At 37.6% G+C, this 22,951-nt stretch overlaps 1 protein-coding gene across 6 annotated transcripts in view; it reads right to left on the bottom strand.

Annotated features, from left to right (window-relative positions):
* Nucleotides 1–1,042: 1,042 nt before the first annotated feature.
* Nucleotides 1,043–22,951, bottom strand: part of RELCH (RAB11 binding and LisH domain, coiled-coil and HEAT repeat containing) — a 114,346-nt gene continuing 92,437 nt past the window's right edge. For 5 of the 6 annotated variants that reach the window (XM_005224364.5, XM_005224366.5, XM_002697785.7 and 2 more), the window contains 5 exons: nt 22,242–22,380; nt 18,363–18,479; nt 15,031–15,119; nt 11,559–11,629; nt 1,043–2,749 (listed from right to left, as the gene is read on the bottom strand). In XM_005224364.5, the coding sequence (XP_005224421.1) occupies nt 2,629–2,749; nt 11,559–11,629; nt 15,031–15,119; nt 18,363–18,479; nt 22,242–22,380 (537 nt within the window). In that variant the 3' untranslated portion in view covers nt 1,043–2,628. Of the gene's footprint in view, nt 2,750–11,558; nt 11,630–15,030; nt 15,120–18,362; nt 18,480–22,241; nt 22,381–22,951 lie in introns of those variants that run through there. The other variant, XM_059881108.1, reaches the window with a different exon arrangement.

The raw sequence follows: 22,951 nt of genomic DNA, 5'->3' as shown, positions 1-22,951 counted from the left end.
AACTGAACTGAATGGCCTAAAATAGTTTATCTTAAAAAGCAGGTTCGTGAAAAGACAACTCAATACACACTGATTTCACGTCCCCAAACTTTAGTTTATTTCAGAGACTATTTATTTGAACCATTTTTTCTTTTCCTATAAGGAAAGGAAGCTTGATAGCACCTGAATTGATACCCCATTAAAGTTACTTAAATTATTCACAATTTCATTCAGGTTTTAAGTTAATCTGATGTTTAGCAAGTAATCTCTCAAAAGAGGTGCTGACTGCCAACAGATGAAGGTCAAGGATACCGTGTACAGAGGTACGTACATATAGTGATGCTACCACGCAAGCAATGTTCTCAGGTTAATACAGTGAAATTGTTAACTACAGTTCTTGTGGATTTCTGAAAAATTTTAGTCTCTGGCTTGCTTTGGAGCATAATTTCAAATTAACTTTTCATTACTTTGCAAACTTTGCTTTTATTTGTATCATTTTTACGTCTGTTTAAAAAGAGCGAGGATGGGAGTTTTCCAGCTTGTTTTGGAAGAACGCACCCAGTTTTATGATTAGTGTCTGTTTTATCATTAAAGAATCTATATTTTGCCATGAAAAAAATAAATGTAAAGTCTTACTGACATTAAGGGGTTTAATAGCATAATAAGAGGGACTCGAAACACACTGTGTATCTTACTGGATGGTGCCTTTCATGAAAACCTGTTAGCATTTGGATAAATGGATTCACAAATTAATAAAACTTATCACATTAAAAATACATTATATTTATTCATCAGGTAACAAACATACTAATGTTACTATAGTTCAAAGCAAATGAGAATTTAAACATTTTTTTCTTTAAATCATCTCAGAAATGTTTTCATTTTATACAACACAATGCTTTTTAAATAAAAGTAAACTAAAAGAGGTAACTTATGGAGATTATATTCCTAAATTAAAATATATTGAAGTGGATATACAGCTTCTCATTTCATTTTGCTTGGCTGGAGGATATAGTGTTTCAAAATGAAAATAAATACACATAGCCAAAATCAAAACCAAAAGAAGTATGCAAAAACATTTTATTTATAATAGATCAACATTTTTGACATGAAAGGAAGCCACTTTCAATTTCTCAGGAATGCCTAGAATCCAACAGTTTCCATAAATACTAGCTAACAATTATTTCACTGTAGGTTAAAGAAATAATTTCAGAATAAACTTTTTAAATGGCTCTGCCTATGGAAACTTATTTTTTATACGCTTGAATGTGTAGTAAGCTAGCTTTGCCCAGGAAGTGAATGTAATCCAACTATATTCCAAGTGTATTAAAACCAGTTTATACAACAAACATGACAATCACCCATGTGTATCAGCTGTGCTCAAAAGAGAATTCTCTTTACCGAAATACGCATTTTTCAGAAAGGCCTCACATTAAACCATTAAACCAACCGCCTCCCTCCTATGTCCAGGATCACTCTTTTCTACTGAAAGTTGCATTACTTGACAGACAATTGTCAAATTCCAGGGAACTGTACACTGACTTAAGACTCTATGTGATATATATCAAACACAAGAACAGGCACTGACTTTAGGGGACAAGGTGACGACTGAGACCAATAGTAAGGAAGCCAATGTCATTTTTTGTCTATAGGGAAAAAAGCAGCCCCCAAATGTCCCGAACTTTTCTGTACCTCTCTGTAACGCATAGGGTGAAAAGATAATCTCTGAAATTAAAATTCATCAGAAAATTTATCACCTTAAATAGAATGTTTTATGTAAATAAGTATTAACTTTCAGATCCGAACCATACTTTCTTCTTTTTTCCCACTTGGGAAAAAAAAGTCACAATTATTAGCTTTTCTTACTTAAATTTAGTTTGAGTATTTAAATCTACTACACACCAGTTTGTAAAATTCACCTTGGTTACCACTCCCCATGCGATGCGTGCTCTCCTTCCTCAGGTAAGTCCGTTATATCCATATAAGTAATGGGGAGATTTACATAGCACTTAAAGAACACTCATGAGAGCACTGAAATGTTGAAGGTTACACTATTATCTACTGACTGTAGGATGTGTAATTCAGATTCATTACAGTATTGTAAATACTGTGTGAATGGAGCACACACATGTCCTACAGACGCACAAACTGAGTCCAAAGGCACAGAGTGATGCTGGTGGCTCTTTCTAGTCAGTTAAGAAGCAATAAAGTCTGCGTCATCCTTTCGTAATTTAAATACTTAAGTCATCTCCATTTTTATTACTTTATAACAATGACTTCAAATTTACATTATTTTAAGTACCACTGTAATAGCTTAGTGTATCATACAAGTATTTGCTAATATCCCATCCAAAAATTAAAAAAAAAACTTCACTATATATATATATTATATATAAAAAAAATATTCTGAAAGACAAGAACATAGAGGGGACCTGGTACAGACTGTCAACTCAGGTTTATCACCACAGTTGGAACTCCAACACTGACAGACATACAGCAATGATCAGAAGCAGTGCCAGCGTCTTTGGAGGTTAAGATGACATTAGGATGCAAGAACGGAAACCAGAAATAAACAGGCAAGCACTTCCAGTACCAGGAGCCAGTCTGCCTGAGGCCCACCTCAGTGCTCGCCGGGGCCTCCTCCCACGCTTACTTCTTCCTCTGAAACACGGTGGCCAGCATGGCGCCGGATGTTGTCAACTGGCCCATTTTGTTCAAGAACTTGGTCTTCGCATCTTCACTCACTAAGCTTGCAGCAATTGACATTGAGCTAGGAAAAAGATTTTGAAATTCGTGTAAAGCAATTAGAAAATGAAAATTATCTTATGTTTTTTTTTCAAGTCTTTAGTAACAGAACATTAAGAAATACATTCTGAACTGGTATCACAAAAGGGAAACTAACACTTAGGGAGTAGAGCTTTTTGGTACCATCGGAGGTTAGTGGCTTTTGTGTTAATCATTTCTTGAAAGGAAGCAGTGTGGTGTAGTGATTAGGAGCAAGTCTGGAATGAGACTGAAGCTCAGTTCTGTCATTCACGAGCTGTGTGACTTTGGGCAAGTTATTTAATCTCTGTTTCCTCATCTATTAAATGAACATAATTCTAGTACCTACCTCATAGGGCTATTCAAGGATTAAAAAGGCTTCCCTGGTGGCTCAGCTGGTAAACAATCTGCCTGCAATGCAGGAGACCCGGGTTCCAGCCCTGGGTCAGGGAGATCCCCTGTAGAAGGGAGGGGCAACCCACTGCAGTATTCCTGCCTGGAAACTTCCATGGACAGAAGAGCCTGGTGGGCTACAGTTCATGGGATTGCAAAGAATTGGACATGAAGCATCACTACGAACAAAGCTAGTGGAGGTGATGAAATTACAGTTGAGCTATTTCAAATCCTGAAAGATGATGCTGTGAAAGTGCTGCACTCAATATGCCAGCAAATTTGGAAAACTCAGCAGTGGCCACAGGACTGGAAAAGGTCAGTTTTCATTCCAATCCCAAAGAAAGGCAATGCCAAAAAATGCTCAAACTACTGCACAATTGCACTCATCTCACACGCTAGTAATGCTCAAAATTCTCCAAGCCAGGCTTCAGCAATATGTGAACCATGAACTTCCTGATGTTCAAGCTGGTTTTACAAAAGGCAGAGGAACCAGAGATCAAATTGCCAACATCCGCTGAATCATGGAAAAAGCAAGAGAGTTCCAGAAAAACATCTATTTCTGCTTTATTGACTATGCCAAAGCCTTTGCCTGTGTGGATCACAATAAACTGTGGAAAATTCTGAAAGAGATGGGAATACCAGACCACCTGATCTGCCTCTTGAGAAATCTGTATGCAGGTCAGGAAGCAACAGTTAGAACTGGGCATGGAACAACAGACTGGTTCCAAATAGGAAAAGGAGTACGTCACGGCTGTATATTGTCACCCTGCTTATTTAACTTCTATGCAGAGTACATCATGAGAAATGCTGGACTGGAAGAAACACAAGCTGAACTCGATTGCTGGGAGAAATATCAATAACCTCAGATATGCAGATGACACCACCCTTATGGCAGAAAGTGAAGAGGAACTCAAAAGCCTCTTCATGACAGTGAAAGAGGAGAGTGAAAAAGTTGGCTTAAAGCTCAACATTCAGAAAACGAAGATCATGGCATCCGGTCCCATCACTTCATGGGAAATAGATGAGGAAACAGTGGATACAGTGTCAGACTTTATTTTTGGGGGCTCCAAAATCACTGCAGATGGTGACTGCAGCCATGAAATTAAAAGACGCTAACTCCTTGGAAGGAAAGTTATGACCAACCTAGATAGCATATTCAAAAGCAGAGATATTACTTTGCCAACAAAGGTTCGTCTAGTCAAAGCTATGGTTTTTCCTGTGGTCATGTATGGATGTGAGAGTTGGACTGTGAAGAAGGCTGAGCACCGAAGAATTGATGCTTTTGAACTGTGGTGTTGGAGAAGACTCTTGAGAGTCCCTTGGACTGCCAGGAGGTCCAACCAGTCCATTCTGAAGGAGATCAGCCCTGGAATTTCTTTGGAAGGAATGATGCTAAAGTTGAAACTCCAGTACTTTGGCCACCTCATGCGAAGAGTTGACTTATTGGAAAAGACTCTGATGCTGGGAGGGATTGGGGGCAGGAGGAGAAGGGGACGACAGAGGATGAGATGGCTGGATGGTATCACTGACTCGATGGACTTGAGTCTGGGTGAACTCCGGGAGTTGGTGATGGACAGGGAGGCCTGGCGTGCTGCGGTTCATGGGGTCGCAAAGAGTCAGACACGACTGAGCGACTGAACTGAACTGAGCGACTGACACTGGGTTCCCTGATGAGTATACAGGGCTCATTAGCAGTGCCAGGCAGTAATAGCAGGTGTAAGTGTTAGTTCTTCTTCTTCTTCTTAGCATTATTTCATCTAATGCTTACAGAAATCCTGGAAGATAGATATTATTCCTATTTTCACAAATGCATAAACAAAGCCACACTGAGGTCTTTGAGGTCAATCACCAACTGCACTAGTGTCAGTCAACAACGCCAAATCTTGTTTCTCTTTGGCCAACCTTCTGTGTGGGGAGTAAGCACAATCCAAATGACTACTAAAGACTGCTGATACATCATACTATTGAACAAAGTATTGATCAGGGACATTTTTCAGTGATTCAACAATTGTGCTGTAATAAGTAGATTCAGGAGTCCAGCTTGCTGGCTTTGTGACTCTGGCCAAGATACTTTAAATCACTCTGATTCAGTTTCCTCCTCTGCAAAATGTCTTGAGGTCTAAGTAAGAGAATATGTCTGACCCTGTCAGAGACAAGTGAGCGGTGAGCCAGGTACAGGAGCTCAACAGACGTCTGTTACATCTACACACGGAGGACGCACTGCTATGAGCCCTTCTGGTTCCGTGTGGTCTTTACAGGAGGCACTGTGAGTCACTCAGTTCAGTACCCGGCCGTGACACTGCCTTGAAAATCTCTTCTTCCTTTTGCTCTTCCACCAGTGCCTCCGCCTGCTGTGTCCCTGTGTCTCTGAGCACGCCTCTCTTGCTGGTTTCCCTCTTCCCACAAGTAATCCTCCAGCAGGCTCAGTAGTTCTTCAATTACAAAATATACTCATTCTCTATGTTTCAAATAAATTTCCATAGGATGACTACAAAATAGTTACTGAAACGCAACACTTCGCCGAGGGCCAGAGTCATCAACTGTTGTACACTGGATCAAGCAACGTCCCAAGCATTTTTTTCAGACCCTAACTTTAGAAATAACTCCCTGGAGCTCCAATACTTTGGCCACCTGACGCGAAGAACCAATTCACTGGAAAACACCCTGATGCTGGTAAAGACTGAGGGCAGGAGAAGTGGGGGAACAGAGGATGAGATGGTTGGATGGCATCACCGACTCAATGGACATGAGTCAGCAAACTCAGGGAGACGGTGAAGGATGGGCAAGCCCAGTGTGCTGCAGTCCATGGGGTTGCAAAGAGTCAGACACGGTTTAGTGACTCAACAACAACCCTGTTTTTACATCTTTCCTTGCCAGTGCTTCTAACATTTCCCTCTCTTCCTAGCAGTGAGTATGATGGCTCCCAAACTATCATCACATTTTGTGACTTTACAGCATCTCTATCGTTTACTTTTATTTCTAATGCCAATACTTCACAACTGGATTATTCCAATAATCTTGGATCTGGTCTTCTTGTATTAGTCACTCACCACTTAAATAATCACTTCTTTATATCACACCCCTTTCTCAAAATCTTCAGTGGCCACTTACTACCTCCAAGATAAAATATGCATGGGATTCAAGAAACAGCAATCTAATTCTTGTGTGGGTGTGTGTTTTAAACCAACCTTCACTGATTAACTCCTCGACTCCCTTGAGTCATGTTTGCCTAGTCTAACTGTTCGAAGTATTCTCAACTTAAATATCTCTTCTTTGATGTCTAACCAAGTTTTAAATTCCATGATGCCTTTCCTTAACACTGTAGGTTGATGGTACTGTTTTCTTTCTGTAGGAAACAGTGTTAAGTCAGAAGATAAGTATTATTTTAGTCTGCATCTAGAAAAACAGGAGACATGGGTCAGATAATATCTGAGATACCATCAAGTCAATGATTCTAAGAGGAGCACAACAGTATGCTAACGGAGTCTAGAAGCCAGCACACAGAAGTGAACGGAATGACCAACGTTCAGCTTGGAGGGGAGTTAGGGGCTTATGACACCTTCCCATGAAGAACGAAACATGTGCTACGCATCTGCACAGCTGTGTGCGTCTACAGAGACCTGTGAGGCGCACCACGATCATCTGGGGAGCTTCTGGATGTGGCTCCTAGACCTGACCCCAGTGATTCTGAGTTTCTCCTTCCAGGGTCGAGGACCCAGGTAGGTATGTTACAAAGCTTTCTAGTAAAGAACCACTGCATTATAGCATTTTTTTTTTGTTTGTTTTTCTGAAGAGTTTACATTTTTTATTACTTTGACAAAAGAGTCTGACTCTGACCCCTCTGCCAAAACTTGTTTTAGAGAGTAGATGTTACAGGAAGGGAGACTTTAACTCAGAATATGAAAGGAATTTTTTAAAAAACAAGTGGTTAAAAATGAAATGGACTGCCCTGTAAAGTACTGTCTTCTTACTGCAGGCTTTCAGGGAAATCTGACCTTTCCATTGCAAGTCATAGGCAACCACTTCCCACTACCTGTTGATTCTGCATCTATAGAAACTCTTACTTCTGGCCTAGTTTTAAAATTATTTATGTCCTAGAATACTTCTCTCCCTCTCCACATCACTCTATCTTACAAATGGAAGACCACTGCTCCTTCTCTTTTAAATTCCTGTTTGATTTTTTGACACCACTCTGAATTGCCTCCTAATTCTAAGCGAAGCTTCTCTTGAAGTGAAGTGTTAGTTGCTCAGTCGTGTCTGACTCTTTGCGACCCTATGGACTGTAGTCTGCCAGGCTCCTCTGTCCATGGTATTCTCCAGGCAAGAAGACTGGAGTGGACTGCCGTGCCCACTTCCAGGCAGACGTCCTGACCCAGGGACTGAGCCTGAGTCTCCTGCACTGGCAGGCGTGTTCTTTACCACTGAGCCACCTGGAAAGCCCAAGCTTCTCCTAGACGCTGCATTTTAAACACTGGTCTAATTTTATGTCTGAGCCCTCTTTCCACGTGAGATCATCCGTCCAGCTCCACCCCTCTGGTCACCACTAATATTTTAATAGTTCCTAAATCTCAGTAACTGCTTACAGTGCTTTTCTAACTGTACTTCAAACTGTGAATAAACACTTCTCTTCAGAATAGCTCCACTGGGTTGTACTGTGCCATCACCCAACCCAGGAACCCTTAGATTCTAGTTCTCTCTTAGTCTAACCTGTTGCCAAGTTAAACTGAACTCACATTTGAATATATCCTGAATCCACCTTAATTCTCATACTGACTGTTATATATAAGCTGAGTAGTGAATACATGAGGATTCATTGCTGCTGCTGCTGCTGCTAAGTCACTTCAGTCATGTCCGACTCTGTGTGACCCCATAGACCGCAGCCCACCAGGCTCCCCCGTCCCTGGGATTCTCTAGGCAAGAACACTGGAGTGGGTTGCCATTTCCTTCTCCAATGCATGAAAGTGAAGAGTGAAAGTGAAGTCGCTCAGTCGTGTCCGACTCTTAGCGACCCCCTGGACTGCAGCCCACCAGGCTCCTCCATCCATGGGATTTTCCAGGCAAGAGTACTGGAGTGGGTGCCATTGCCTTCTCCGATGAGGATTCATTATGTCATGTTTATTTTTTGTGTCTATTTGAAATTCTGTGGAATAAGAATTAAAAAAATAATAATACAGAAGATTTGAATAACACAGGAAAACTATGATTATAAAAGTGAACTTTTCTTTTTAAATGGAAGGTCATATAACCAAATGTGTTTCAGGACAGTACAGAGACTTCTTTCTTTCCTGCATGCTACTTTATGAAATGTCATTTAGAAGGTATTTCACATATAATTTTTCTCAATTTTGGTCCCAAACCTTTTACATTTTAAACTAATAAGGCATCAAAACTGTTCATATTAAATGTATAAAAATGAACAGAATTATATGCTTTAATGATAACTTTATGGATTTTGTGTTCAGAGTAGAAACCTATCAAAGTATTTCTATTTTATAACTTTCCATGGCTAAAATGATAGAAGAGCCCCCACCATTCCAGGAGACGAAGGCAACAGTTCTGAGCTGTGCTAAGGGGCAAAAGACTGTGTGTATGTGTGTGTGTGTGTATTTGGGTTGGGAGTGTGGAGGAAAAGACTGTGAGTGTGTGCGTGTGTGTATTGGGGTTGGGAGTATGGAAGAGTGTCTGTATGGGCACCTGGCCTGACAAGATGAAACACTTATTCCTGGGAGTCACTTTTATAAAGGAAACACCTTTGAGTTTTTCATGCCTAAAAGATTCCACTTAAGATTAACTGTTCAAGGTTACTTTAGAAAGAGTACAACAGACTATTTATAAATTACTTCCTATCCTGAAATGACCAACTTTATTCTTCCACATCTATGTTCATATTTTAATTTCACTAAATCTTTGAGCTCTAATTAGTCTGGTTAGAAGCACGTGACTAGAACATTCACATGCTGACAACCCTTTATGCAGTGAATCACATTAACTGTCACAATTCTTGTCACAAATTTTTAGAAACTATTTTCACCAGTGATTCCCAAATCCAACTACCTGTCAGAATCTCTTTGGAAGTTTTTATTTATTTTCTTTTTAATATTTTATTGAAATATAGCTTATAAAGGCGTCCCTGATAGCTCAGTTGGTAAAGAATCCACCTGCAATGCAGGAGACCCTGGTTTGATTCCTGGGTAGGGAAGATTCCCTGGAGAAAGGATAGGCTGCCCACTGCAGGATTCTTGGGCTCCCCTTGCAGCTCAGCTGGTAAAGAATCTGCCTGCAATGCAGGAGACCTGACCTGGAAAAGGTCAGTTTTCATTCCATTCCCAAAGAAAGGTAATGCCAAAAAATGCTCAAACTACTGCACAATTACACTCATCTCACACACTAGTAAAGTAATGCTCAAAATTCTCCAAGTCAGGCTTCAACAATATGTGAACCATGAACTTCCAGATGTTCAAGCTGGATTTAGAAAAGGAAGAGGAACCAGAGATCAAATTGCCAACATTCGTCAGATCACCAAAAAAGCAAAAGGGTTCCAGAAAAACATCTATTTCTGCTTTATTGACTATGCCAAAGCGTTTGATTGTGTGGATCACAACAAACTATGGAAAATTCTTCAAGAGATGGCAATACTAGACCACCTGACCTGCCTCCTGAGAAATCTGTATGCAGGTCGAGAAGCAACAGTTAGAACTGGACATGGAACAACAGACTGGCTCCAAATCAGGAAAGGAGTACATCAAGGCTGTATATCGTCACCCTGCTTATTTAACTTCTACGCAGAGTACATCAAGAGAAACGCTGGGCTGGATGAAGCAACAAGCTGGAATCAAGATTGCCGGGAGAAATATCAGTAACCTCAGATATGCAGATGACACCACCCTTATGGCAGAAAGTGAAGAGGAACTCAAAAGCTTCTTGATGAAAGTGAAGGAGGAGAGTGAAAAAGTTGGCTTAAAGCTCAACATTCAGAAAACGAAGATCATGGCATCCGGTCCCATCACTTCATGGGAAATAGATGAGGAAACAGTGGAAACAGTGAGAGACTTTATTTTCTTGGGCTCCAAAATCACGGCAGATGGTGACTGCAGCCATGAAATTAAAAGACACTTGCTCCTTGGAAGAAAAGCTATGACCAACCTAGACAGCATGTTAAAAAGCAGAGACATTACTTTGCCAACAAAGTCAAAGCTATGGTTTTTCCAGTAGTCATGTATGGATGTGAGAGTTGGACAATAAAGAAAGCTGAGCACTGAAGAATTGATGCTTTTGAACTGTGGTGTTGGAGAAGACTCTTGAGAGTCCCTTGGACTGCAAGGAGATCCAACCAGTCCATCCTAAAGAGATCAGTCCTGAATATTCATCGGAAGGACTGATGCTGAAGCTGAAACTCCAATACTTTGGCCACCTCATGCGAAGAACTGACTTATTGGAAAAGACCCTGATGCTGGGAAAGATTGAGGGCAGGAGGAGAAGGGGATGACAGAGGATGAGATGGTTGGATGGCATCGCTGACTCGATGGACACGGGTTTGAGTAAACTCCGAGAGTTGGTGATGGACAGGGAGGCCTGGCATGCTGCAGTCCATGGGGTTACAGAGAGCTGGACACAACTGAGTGACTGAACTGAACTGATAGATGGTATACAATATTATGTAAGTTACAGGTGTACAATATAATGATGCACAATTTTTAAAGGCTATATTCCATTTATAGTTATTATAAAATACTGGCTATATTCCCTGTATTGTACAATATACCCTTGTAATTTATTTTACATATAACAGTTTGTTCCTCTTAATCTTCTGCCCCCATATTGCCCCTTCCCCCTTTCCTCAACCCTTCTAGTAACCACTAGTTCGTTTTCTGTATCTGAGTCTGTTTCTTTTTTGTTATATTATTCAATCCTGTTGTATTTCTTAGATTCTACATAAATGATATCATACAGTATTTGTCTTGCCCTGACTTATTTCACTTGGTAGAATACCCTCTTTTTTATGGTGTAGCAGTATTCCATTATGTGTGTGTATATATACAGACACACACACATCTTTACCCATTCATCTGTTCATAGACACTTAGTCTGCCTTCCATACCTTGGCAATTGTAAATAATGCTTCTATGAACACTGGGGTGCAAGTCTCTTTGAACTGGTGTTTTGGCTGGAAGCTTTTAAATATACAAATCTCTAGGCCAACTTAGAAAGATGAGGGCACAGAGAATGAGGCAGAGATCTGAATTTTAAATTCCCTAGATGGTTTATGGATTAGTATGTGTGAACTGCCCATTTAAAGGCTTTTCTTGCCTTCTAAATTAATTACCACAAAACAACACAATATAAAACACTTGACCCACTGACAAAAATTTTATGTAGAGAAGTTAAGGTTAACACAAAGCCATAAAAAAGAATTAAGGTTTTACCCTTGAGGCTCTTGGACGGTCTTGTTCTCTATTTTTTGTTCACATTCTTTTATCATGGAAGTTAAAATAACCTGATTAAAAAAAAATTGACTTTAGTGAAATATAGGTAGCACAGTAAAATTAAAGATTTAATTGAGTATTTAATATTGCCATAAGCTAATATGTTAATTAAAAGAGGAAACTTTTGGCAGTTACTTTGTTAAAGGCTTGCCTCTTGTTTGTTCTATTCTACAGATAGCCTCCATCTTCGATGCAAAAATCCTGAACAAAATACTAGCAAGTTGAATCTACCTTCATCTATTAATAAAAGGAATTATGCATCATAACTAAGTGGGATTTTTTACAGGGTTCAAAGATTGCTTTAGCATATAAAAACCCATTAATATCAAATATTGTGAGAGAATAAAAAACCATAATTATGTAATCATCTCAACTGACTCAGAAAAATACATCTAACAATATCCAACCACCCCTCATGATAAAAATACTCAACCAACCAGCAGTAAAAATGAATTCCCTCAGGTTGGAAAGGGCAACTATAAAATGTACAAAGCACAATAGGGAAAAAGCTAAAAAGAGGGAAAGAAAGCAATTCCTAATCATAATTTTAACATGTCTTTCATAGCTGATAGAACAACCAGATCACAAAAAGTTAATACAAATATAAGAGAACTGGCTCATAAAATTAACTACCTTTACCTCATGAAGCAAAAATCCAGGGATCAATAAAGAAATAATGGAAATGAGAATCTAATTTGAACTAAGTGATAACAAAGCTACAGTGGAGCAAAAGGGATGTGGCTAAAGGAACACTGACAGCCTTAAATTTATGTATCAGAAGAGAAGAAAAGTTAACAAGTGAAAAATCCAAGCTTCCTCCTTAAGGAGTTAGAAAAACAGGAAAAAAAAAAAATTCAAACCTAAAGAAAGCAGAAGGAAATAAAGATGAAAATAGTAGTCAAACTAAAAACCAGAGAAAAATCAACAAAGTTCAGTATTTGAAAAGGTTAATAAAATTCATAACCCTTAACAAAACTATTTTAAAAAGAAAGCAAAAAACAAATTAATATGAGAAGTAAAAAGGTATAGCAATATAGAGCCTACAGTAAGGAAAAGGGAAAAAAATACAGTAAAAGTATTAGAAAATAATATATTATTTACTATAATAATAGTGACTTTCCTGCATTTGAAACTTACTTAAAAAATCCAGAGACATTATTAGAATTAATAATAAAGTTTCTCAGGTTAGCCAGACATAAATTCAACATATAAAAGTTATATACATTTCTACACACCAATAACAAAGTGTTAAAAAACATATAATCCTAAAAAAAGTTAGCATTATAGCATTATAAATATAAGGTGACAGTTTTGTTCAAACAAAATTATAAAACTTTATTGAAAGACATTAAAGGAGACCTAAATAAATGTAAGATACAGTATGTTCTGGATGCTTGCGTGCATGCTCAGTTGCTAAGTCGTGTCTGACTATTTTTGACCCCATGGACTGTCCATGGGATTTTCTAGACAAGAGTACTGGAACGGATTGCCACCTTCTCCTCCAGAGCATCTTCCTGACCCAGGCACGGAGCCTGTGTCTCTTGCATCTTCTGCATTGGCAGGTGGATTTTTTTTTTACCACTGGGAAGCCCCATGTTCTAGATAGAAGACTCAAAATTATGAAGTTGATGTCTCTCGCAATTAATTTATAGAATCAATTAAACTTCATCAGAATATGAACAAGATCATTCTGGGAACCTTGTTTAATGCTAAAGTTTACATAAAAATGATAAGAGTCATGAAAAGTTCTAAAAAAATGACAGGATGCTGAACCTGCCCTGTTAGATTTCAGGACTTTTTAACAAGTGACTGTAATAAAGACAGTTCATTACAATGATACAGTTCATATCAATGTTATAATAACCAAGGAGATCAGCAGAAAAGAATGTTCCTGAGTAACAGACACAGGAATACAAGGAAACATCAGGTATGACAGAAGTGGAACTGCCAATCAGTATAGACATAATGAACTGCTCCATAAACAATAATGGGACAGCTGGTCATCTGTATAGAAAAAAACATAATTTAAGCACTACCTCACACCATACATAAAAACTAATTTTAGATGGATTATGAATTTTATTGTAAAAATACAATTTTAAACATTTTAAGAAGAAAGTATAGGAGATCATGTCTTAGAAAGATTTAATCAATCTATTAAAATTAAAAATCAGTGTTCAAATAGGCCAAAAATACGAAAAAAAATTGGGAAAAGATATTCACAAAATACAAAATGAACAGAATACTGGTATTCCAATTATATAACAAACATCAAAGAAATAATAGGAAAAAATATCATCCAAAGTGAGAAAAATGGGCAAAAAAACCTAAAAAGGCTTTGATGTTAGTAAGCACATAAAGAATTCCAAGTTTGAAAACAATCAAGGAAATGCAATGAAAACCATCATGAGATACCACTTTGCATCTACCGAATTCAAAGAAGTCCAAAAACATCGAGCACTGACAAAGACAAGGAGGAAAAGGTTACAACTCCAGCGTGTCCGTTCAGTGCAGCACTTGGATCACCAGTGAGCTCAGAGACAGAAGCTTTGCTGGCTGAGTGTGACGGTGGATACGCGGTACTGAGTGTGTGAGAGTTGAGAGTGAGCGTGGACTACTGGGAGGAAAAAGAGGTGTGGTGAAGGGGTAACGGGAAGATTTTTGTTTTGTTTTGTTTTGTTTAGGACGGAGAGTCAAACATGGTAATAGGCTAAAGAAAAGCTGATAGAAAAACAGATTGATGACATAGAATAGGAAATAAATGATAAAACCTGTGTCTTCTGTCCTGAGGTCACAGGAAGATAAACAGAATGAGAAGTGTTATGAGGAAATGGAGACAGAAAATAGAAACTCTGCCTCTAAGAAAGCTGATGGTCTGAGATAATACTGTACAGCAGTTTGCAGATAAAAAGCATTTCACATACATTCCTTGCTAAATTCTAGACAGTTCGTTATGCCTACTTCAGAGAACTGAACAGAGAGATGCAAAAGGAGCTGCTTAAGATCTCATCACTAGTTAATAAATCTGTAAAATGACACTGAACTCAATTTGAAAAAATTAAGCACAGCATACCATAATCAGGCCTCACACGAAGAGGAATGAAAGTCTGAATAGGAGAAAATGAACTTCCCAGGTGGTGCTAGCGGTAAAGAAATCGCTTGCCAATGCAGCAGACAAGGAGACAAGGTTGGATCCCGGGGTGGGGAAGATCCCTTGGAGGCGGGCACGGCAACCCACTCCAGTGTTCTTGCCTGAGAATCCCATGGACAGGGGAGCCTGGAGGGCTACAGTCCATGGGGTTGCAAAGAGTCAGACACGACTGAAGCGACTTAGCACGCACGCATAGGAGATATTAAAACACATGGTCATGGTGCTGATAATCACAGTGGCTTAATCATGACAGCAGCTTACTTCGTGCTCTGGAGAAAGATGTTCCATGTCGATGCGTAAACATCTGAGACCAGGTAAAAAGTGATTAACCATTAAATCCTCTGAAATGACTTGAGAGAAAGTAGTTAAGGACATTTACAAAAACCAAACTGGTATGTCCAACAGAACAACAGAAGCAGATTTCTTAAATGATGCCTATGGTATGCTTATCACTTAGAGCCAACAGGCTTCCCTCAAGCCTCATTCTTATCTGTTGTGTTAGTTACTTGTCAAAAGTCAACTGTGTTTATTGCCACAAATTTCTTCATGTCAGAAGCACTGGTTATTGTTACAGCACATAGTTTAATAACATGGTATGTAAACATACGAAATAATAAGGGTGAAAATGAAATCATGAAATTTAACTGGATGATTAAATGAGGATAAAAAGAAAATTAATGTTTCCATGACATTTAAGTTGAAAGCCCAGTTGCTTAAAACATTGCTGTTTAAAATATATGCATATTAAAATATAAAGAAAAATACAAAAATCTAGAAAAATTCAGTACCCATTATCAGAAATGTTTCCGGATTCTCTTTAAACAAAGTTAAGTTGAAATCCATAGACAATTATATTACAAATGTGATTATTCTAAGGCGGCTGATGTTTAAAACTCTAATCAGCAGACTGACAGAAGAAATTCTTTAACTCTACATCAAAAGATTGGTAAAATAAGTTACATTTATGTGTTTTAAGTTAAAAGAAGTTACCTTAGGTATCTATCATTTTCTTGATTTCTTACTTCAACCATTCTGTTAAACTGACCCACACTGGTCCTGACTGAATTGGGCGAGAGAGGTTTTGCTGTAATGAGTTTAGTACTGCCTATATTTCTTAGTCCTATGAGTTTAGCTGATTATATGACATTGAAGGGAGTCGGGAAAGTAGATGCATTTCCCAAGAAAACAATTCACCCTGTTCATTCACATTACTTAATGACACTTTCTCACCTATCATAGTTGTGAGCCATTTAAAAATAGTTCTTATTTAATATACCATATTAATATTAAAGTGAAAAGTGCCAGTAAATGACTTCCCCTATAAAGATGAACTGATTTTTTTGAAGCAAATTACAATAAACTTTATTAAGTAAAAAAAAAATCCATATAACTACTGCCTTGAAAATATAGTTATTTTCAAGACAGAGAGGAATAAAGCCTCCTCTCTCCCTACTCACTGTTTGGTCCTCTCCCCCATGAAATCCCACAGTGTCTCAGGAGTTGGAAACTTATAGGTCATTTAGTCCTGTCTGAGGTTAGAAACCACCTCTACCTCATCCGTGAGTGATGGCACAAGGCCTCTGACAGGACATTCAGTCTCACAGAAGAGGCCATTGTACTTTTAGATAACTCAGAAAGTTCTTCTCAGATCACAGGCCTCCCTGCTCGTCAGCATTTACACAAATGGGCCTAAATTTTTTTCTACATAACAACCTTTAAACTAATTTTCAAATTATCTTTTTATCCCTAAATCATTCCAAGTCAAATATTTCTAGACTCCTTCAAATTTTATATTAAACATCATTTCTTGACACAACACCTTGCCAAACCTATTAAAAGATGATGATGTGTTCTATCAGCTCAGAATGCAATGGAATACAGGATAGACAGACAATGTGATTTTCTTGGTGGCCATAACCACCCTGCTCACTCAAGTCCAAGTTCTGACTCATGGAGAAGGGCTCGCACAGGGTCTACTGTTAAGATGCTTCTTCCCCTTCCTGTGCTGGTGTGGAGGCTTTTTCCTGTGTGTCCTCTGCAGCGATGCTCTGTGCACGCCTAACCATGCAGTGATGCCCCTTCCATACGGACGCCTCTGCTTTCAGAAACCACTGCCTTGTCCACCTGGAAAATTACGTTTACAGAGCTGAAATGTTTGATCTTTCTTTTTCTGACTTTCTCATTTTCTTGAGGCATATTTCACGTGAAACTCTAAGAAAAATTAAGATTACACGTAGCTTTTCACTGAAGTTTGTAAACATCTACTTTCGCAAAGTTTAGGGAACAGGTATGAACATATCCGTGTTCTCTTTCTTTGACACGCCACACTCTGACATGCCATTATTTCTTTCTTGGAAGGGTCCTGTCACTTCTCCATTACTAGAGTCCTTCCTTGAGAATTCACAATTATCACTTCCTCTTCTTGCTTCCTCTATCTTCTCTAAGTTGAAAATGCCAACAAGATAAACTAGGAATGATAGTTAACTTATGCTTTTAGTGGAATTAAACTTATAGAAAATATATGGTTAGTTGAGGCAAAATTATCAAAATATGGTATCTCTGCCCATTTTATAATCTATATTATAAAAAAGTAGCTTATGTCAGCCACATGATTAGGCAATTTTCAGTAGAGTCCCAAAATGAAATGCTCTCAACCATGCATTGAGCTTCAAGCTTTCCCATTTTGAAAAGGACCAGCAGCTCCTTAACACACGGTTCTACATTTCCATTTTCCTACCATCATCTCTCCTGTCCTAACCATAATTCTCTGATTATGTTCTGCGGCACGTACTTTCACAGTCCTATTCAAGTGTTTAGTGTTCACCCCTTTTCAATCTCTTATTTCCCCTTTCTAGGGCTATTCTGCTTTTAATGGGAAAGCCTGAAAGCTGGAGTTTGCTCTGCCCATCATTATCTTTACTTCCTTCTTAGTTTTATTTCATTTTTATTTCTTAGTTTTATTTTACTAGGTCTTGGACAGTAAAGAGAACATTTAACAGGATAGCTAAAGTTTGTTGTTGTAGTCACAATTTTGCTTTTAACTATTAAAAAACAGAAGTCACTAATGTCTTCAAGTTTTAGTTTAATCATTTATAGAAAGTAGTGAGTGACATGGGTTAGATGATCTCTGAACTTTCCTCCAGTTCTGCTATCAATGCAAATGATTAACCTGGGTGGCCCTGTATTTTTTTTTCAATGAGTGATATGTCTCCAAGAGATATTCATACGATCATAAAGGTGGTTAAACAGTAATTAAAAGTGAATGCCAGGACATAGACAAGGCTTCCTTTTGATTAACAGAGAAGCCTCAGCTGTAGCTCATTTGTGGCTTAAGTCATACAGCTGATTAACACAGACAAAATTTTAGTCAATGTTTTCTAGACCATAGAACATATAAAAATAGAAGACTCAAAGTTGTCTTTTAAAATCAGGGGATGGCTAGAATGAAGAGTGGGGCAAGTCAACTCAAATTTTTAAACTTCTACTCTACTTATTTAAGCTGAAAAAAAACATTCTACTTCTCAATCTTTGACAACTGAGGTTCACAGCAAAACTGACCCTTAAATATAGATAACATAATAAAGCAAGGATACAACAACAGGAAAGTGCGCTGTAGGCTTCAAAGAGATGGGTAGCGATATCCAGTCGTTTAGAGTCCACAATTTGTAAGTTGTTCACCAAGGCTAACTTATGCAGATGCGGTATAACAACTGAAAAGAGAAAAAGAAATTATTAATTTTAACCTAAAATGTCCTTTATCCATTTGAAAAATAATATTTCATTTTATAAAATTTTATTTTAATTTTGGATGATTTCGAAAGATCACCCACATCCTATACTTGCTTTTTCTTACTAGGGAAGAAAGCATGTTTTTTCAGAATAAAGAGTGATCCAGAATTTGGGAGAAAGAGATCACAGCGTGCCATCATGACCTAATTGTGAGGATGTACACAGGTCATTTAGCTTCACTGCAACTCAGTTTCCCAATCTGAAAAATGAAAACCAAATAAATAAATGTAAACAACCTACCTCTTGTGTTATTATTATAAAGTTTATACAAATCAGGTATTAATGTTGCTATTAAAAGATAAAAAGTATACTTATTCTCTTTCAATATCAAATGATTTCACTACTTCATGAAAATATTACTGGCTTTAGTCTCTCAAGTTCATAGCAAAGACCAATGTCAAACAGCACAGGTGGCTGAGTTTTCAAGTCACTCAAGGGCTCAGTATGTGATATCTCAATGAACAGCGTAAAATTTCAAAAATACAGATAACACGCTACTAAAATAAAAGAGATGGCCCAAGAAACAATAACCACTTCAGTAACGCTGAGCACCCCTACTGCCTAAGATCATGAGCTCTAAATACCATTTCCCACTAAAACCAGGGTTCCTTGGAGAAATGGCTCCAGGGTAAGTGATTATCAAGCTGTTGATCACAGGGTCCCTTTCTAGCCCCTGCTTGGTTGGGGGACTCAGAGCATGGCTCATCAGGGCGTCTTCTGACAGTCGAGGTGACTTCTTTCATGTTTACACTGAATTTGCATATGTTAAAGCCACAATCTCCTTATCAAAAAATCTTTCTCAATAGATCAGCACTATAATTACAATCTTTAAGCTTACCTTAGTAAATGTAAAAAAAAAAAACAAACCTACAAAAACTTAGGACAACTATGGCCATTTTTAGGGGACTTTTTGACTTGTCAAAATTAGTAACAACATACTTAAGAGGTGTTCTAAAAACATAAGACAAAAACTTCAACTATTCATTGAATTCCTAATCAATTTACTGAAACTTTGATTCATTAACTGGCATGCTGAGGCCTCAACAAAATGGTGGCTCTGAGACAGTCTCTCAAAGAGTCTTTATTTCATTTCTGCCCAAATTTACCTTCCTTGCACTTGTTTATCTATAAAAGCGTGGCCTCTCTATTCATTCTGCTCATTCTGTTATTTCTTATTCAAGCAATCCTTTCCTCAATGTTTTTCTCAGAAACTCAACGACCACACTACACAATATCCCCTTAAAACTGCTTAACTAGAAAACAAACCTAAACAAGTTTCTTTAAATTCTAGTCTACTGACAGTTAAAGGCAATCATGTAGGATCTTCCTAAATCTCTGAAGATAGACATTTATTACAGAATTCAACATTTCATTATATAAGTACTGTCCTGGGTTACCATATCTGTAACAATTCATTCACTCAACTGTTAACCCCTCAGATGGAGATAAATGGTTAAAAGATTTAATAACCGAAATGAGAGTATTTCTACAACTGACCTTCAGTGGGCAAGGAAAATAGGAAACACACAACATAAGGCCACTTCTGGAGCCTTTCACTTAAAGATTCAAAACTGCAAACAAAGTAAAGATAAATCAACAGGAAATTTTTAAAAATAGATATTAGTAAAGTTCCAAAATATATTCTGGGGTAGATCCAATAGCAAAAATGAAGGGAATCATGTCCTCTCTTTTTATAAACGGGCTGAGATCTAAAATAAGGAACTTAAAAAACAAAACAAAACTGATTTGAAATGTAAAACTGCCATGTTAGAAAATCTCTGAAGTATGACTGAACATTTTCAGAGAGCCTTATAAAGTTAAAAAAGTGGAAAACAAAATTGTATCATAGTCTGAAAAATATTCCCCGGTGGTTCAGACGGTAAATAGTCTGCCCGCAATGCGGGACACCTGAGTTCAATCCCTGGGTCTGGAAGAGCCTCTGGAGAAGGAAATGGCAACCCACTCCAGTATTCTTGCCTGGAAAATCCTATGGACGGAGGAGCTGGCAGGCTACAGCCCATAGGGTTGCAAAGAGTCGGACACGACTGAGCGACTTCACTCACTCACTGGAAAAACCAAATGGCCCTCGAGATAAAAATAAAAACCAAAAGGGCCTGTGATAACTAAGAGTTTGGGAAAGAAAAAGGGGCACTGGGTGAACCGATGTCTTCTATTCTCTAAGAAATAGAGGGAGAAAAGAAATAGAAAAGTTAAAAAGTATCACTCCAAGAAACAGCAGTTACTACCCTGCAATGCTCTGATCTTCCTCTAATTCCTAACAGTAATTGTCTATAAATACAGATAGGTAACAATATAGCATCCTTGTCAATATGGGTTCTACTTTGTCTACCATTCACCTTATTAATATAAGACATTAAGTTCCTTGGGGTAAAGTTTTAAAGCAAAAGAGAAATCAACTGACTGAGTAGTAAATACAGAAGAAAAAAATTTTTGTTTTTTGTCTTAAAACAGACTGGTCAATCAATATCCAGTTAACTTGTAGAAGGCTTCAGGGATAATGGTTTACTACACCTATTCAAGCATTGGAAACTTCTATTCTCAATCCTTTCTCTAGTCAAACCTTGTTATTTTGGGATCATTATGAAAAGAAAATTTCTTTCTTCTATGCAATGTGTCAACCTTTCTCTTGAATGTACATACAAAGGTTCGATTGTGTTCTCAACAATGTGGTGCCCACCAAAGGTCCACTGACTATTTAGACTGTTCCTTGATTCAATAGCCAAGACCTGCTTCAGGGCAATTACAGCCTCAGTAAAGTTAGTCAAAGCTCCTGCGAGGGCCATCTGTAAATCTAATGTTACTACTATGAGGAACTAACCCTGCTGCTCACTAAAATACTAAACCTTTTTCTGTTAACTAATTGTGAAATATGTGAAGTATTATTTCCTCCTCACGTTACCAACACTATTACCCATCAAGAAACAATCCTCTGACTGTGTCCTTGTAGCTCCATAAGTATTCATGCCCTTTTGGACACTGCAGTCCAAATCCTTACAATATTTTTGGTGATAATTCTTATAAACTGACTTAGGAAACCAAGCCTGTGATCCTTTCAAGAGCATGTCAATGGCTAAAAATAAAAGGACTAAGATGTAGCAGTGATAATTGTCATGGTTTTGGCATAATAATTATTGGGTGCTTTGATACCACTCAGAAATTGTAGTCATAAAGGTTGAGGCTCACTGTTGAAGTAACACTATAGAAACTGGAAAAAATGCTTTAGCAGATCATTATGCAGATTATTCAGCAGATTGACAAGCTGTGACTTAAAATTGTTGAATGGCATGCTAAGTGGAAGAAATGTACATTTTTCATAACATATCTAAAAACACATATAAATTTCCTTAGAAATAGAATTAAATAATAATCTCTAAATATAAGGAACACAGTTATTTTGAAATTAAGTTATTAAGAACTGTTCTAAAAATAACTTGAAATTATTTATGAGTTACGTTTCATATGTCTACAGGACATAGTGTAAGAAACCACTGAGTGACAGCAATAATGATCAATCCCCAATAAAAAACTTGTTTCACTTGGTAGCTTTCAGTGCATGAAAGACAAAGTGCAGAAAAGGCTTTAACATATGACACATCCTCAGAGAAACTGATGGTTTTGCTCTTACATGTCAATTCAGGAAAGAGTAAAAAAACGCAACTTACACTCATCTCGGAACCTTGGTTCTGCATTAGGCCCAACTCTACCAAATGTTTTTATGATCTCTGTATGCAGAGAATATTGGTCTTGATATTGAGGGTCTTCCAGGAAAGAAGCCAACTGCATTTTCACTCTTTCCAGCAACTTAAAATTGAATATTATACAGTCAGATTGAGAGAAAGATACACACTAAACATGGTTTGCATAACTGGATTCAAATGACTTATATCAACATGAGTTGAAGTTTGAAATTAAATAAGTACTTCTTTAGTCTTTCAGCTCAGAAAAGATCCTACATATTTATGTTTGCCAACTCATTTTTTTTTTTAAACACAAATATTCCCTGACAAACTGTAGAAAGATCCCGTAATATTTAGGGAAAAACATAAATGTTTGATGATTTTGTGTCTAAGTCAGAATTCTTAAAACAGATCACAGTGTAAGTTACCCACTTATTCACCTTCTGAAAGCAATGAGTCATTAGTGACTTATATATTACTCATATTTCCCTAAAAGTTTTTATTTTGGGATTTAAGAACATGTTGAAATTCTGCCAAGACTGCAAGCTTTGCAGAATGATGTATTTTTTTATTTTGCTCCACCAGTAAAATATATATATATATATATATATGTAAGTGAAAAAACAGAGAACACTTTTTCCCACAACTAACAAAGTTGTTTAGTTTTTTGTTATAAAAAAAATCTCTATGACAAA

Source organism: Bos taurus, chromosome 24 (assembly GCF_002263795.3).
Source record: "Bos taurus isolate L1 Dominette 01449 registration number 42190680 breed Hereford chromosome 24, ARS-UCD2.0, whole genome shotgun sequence".
In the NCBI taxonomy this organism is placed as follows: Eukaryota; Metazoa; Chordata; class Mammalia; order Artiodactyla; family Bovidae; genus Bos; species Bos taurus.
The sequence above is the reverse complement of the archived record's forward strand: the minus strand, read 5'-3'. Positions and strand labels throughout refer to the sequence as shown.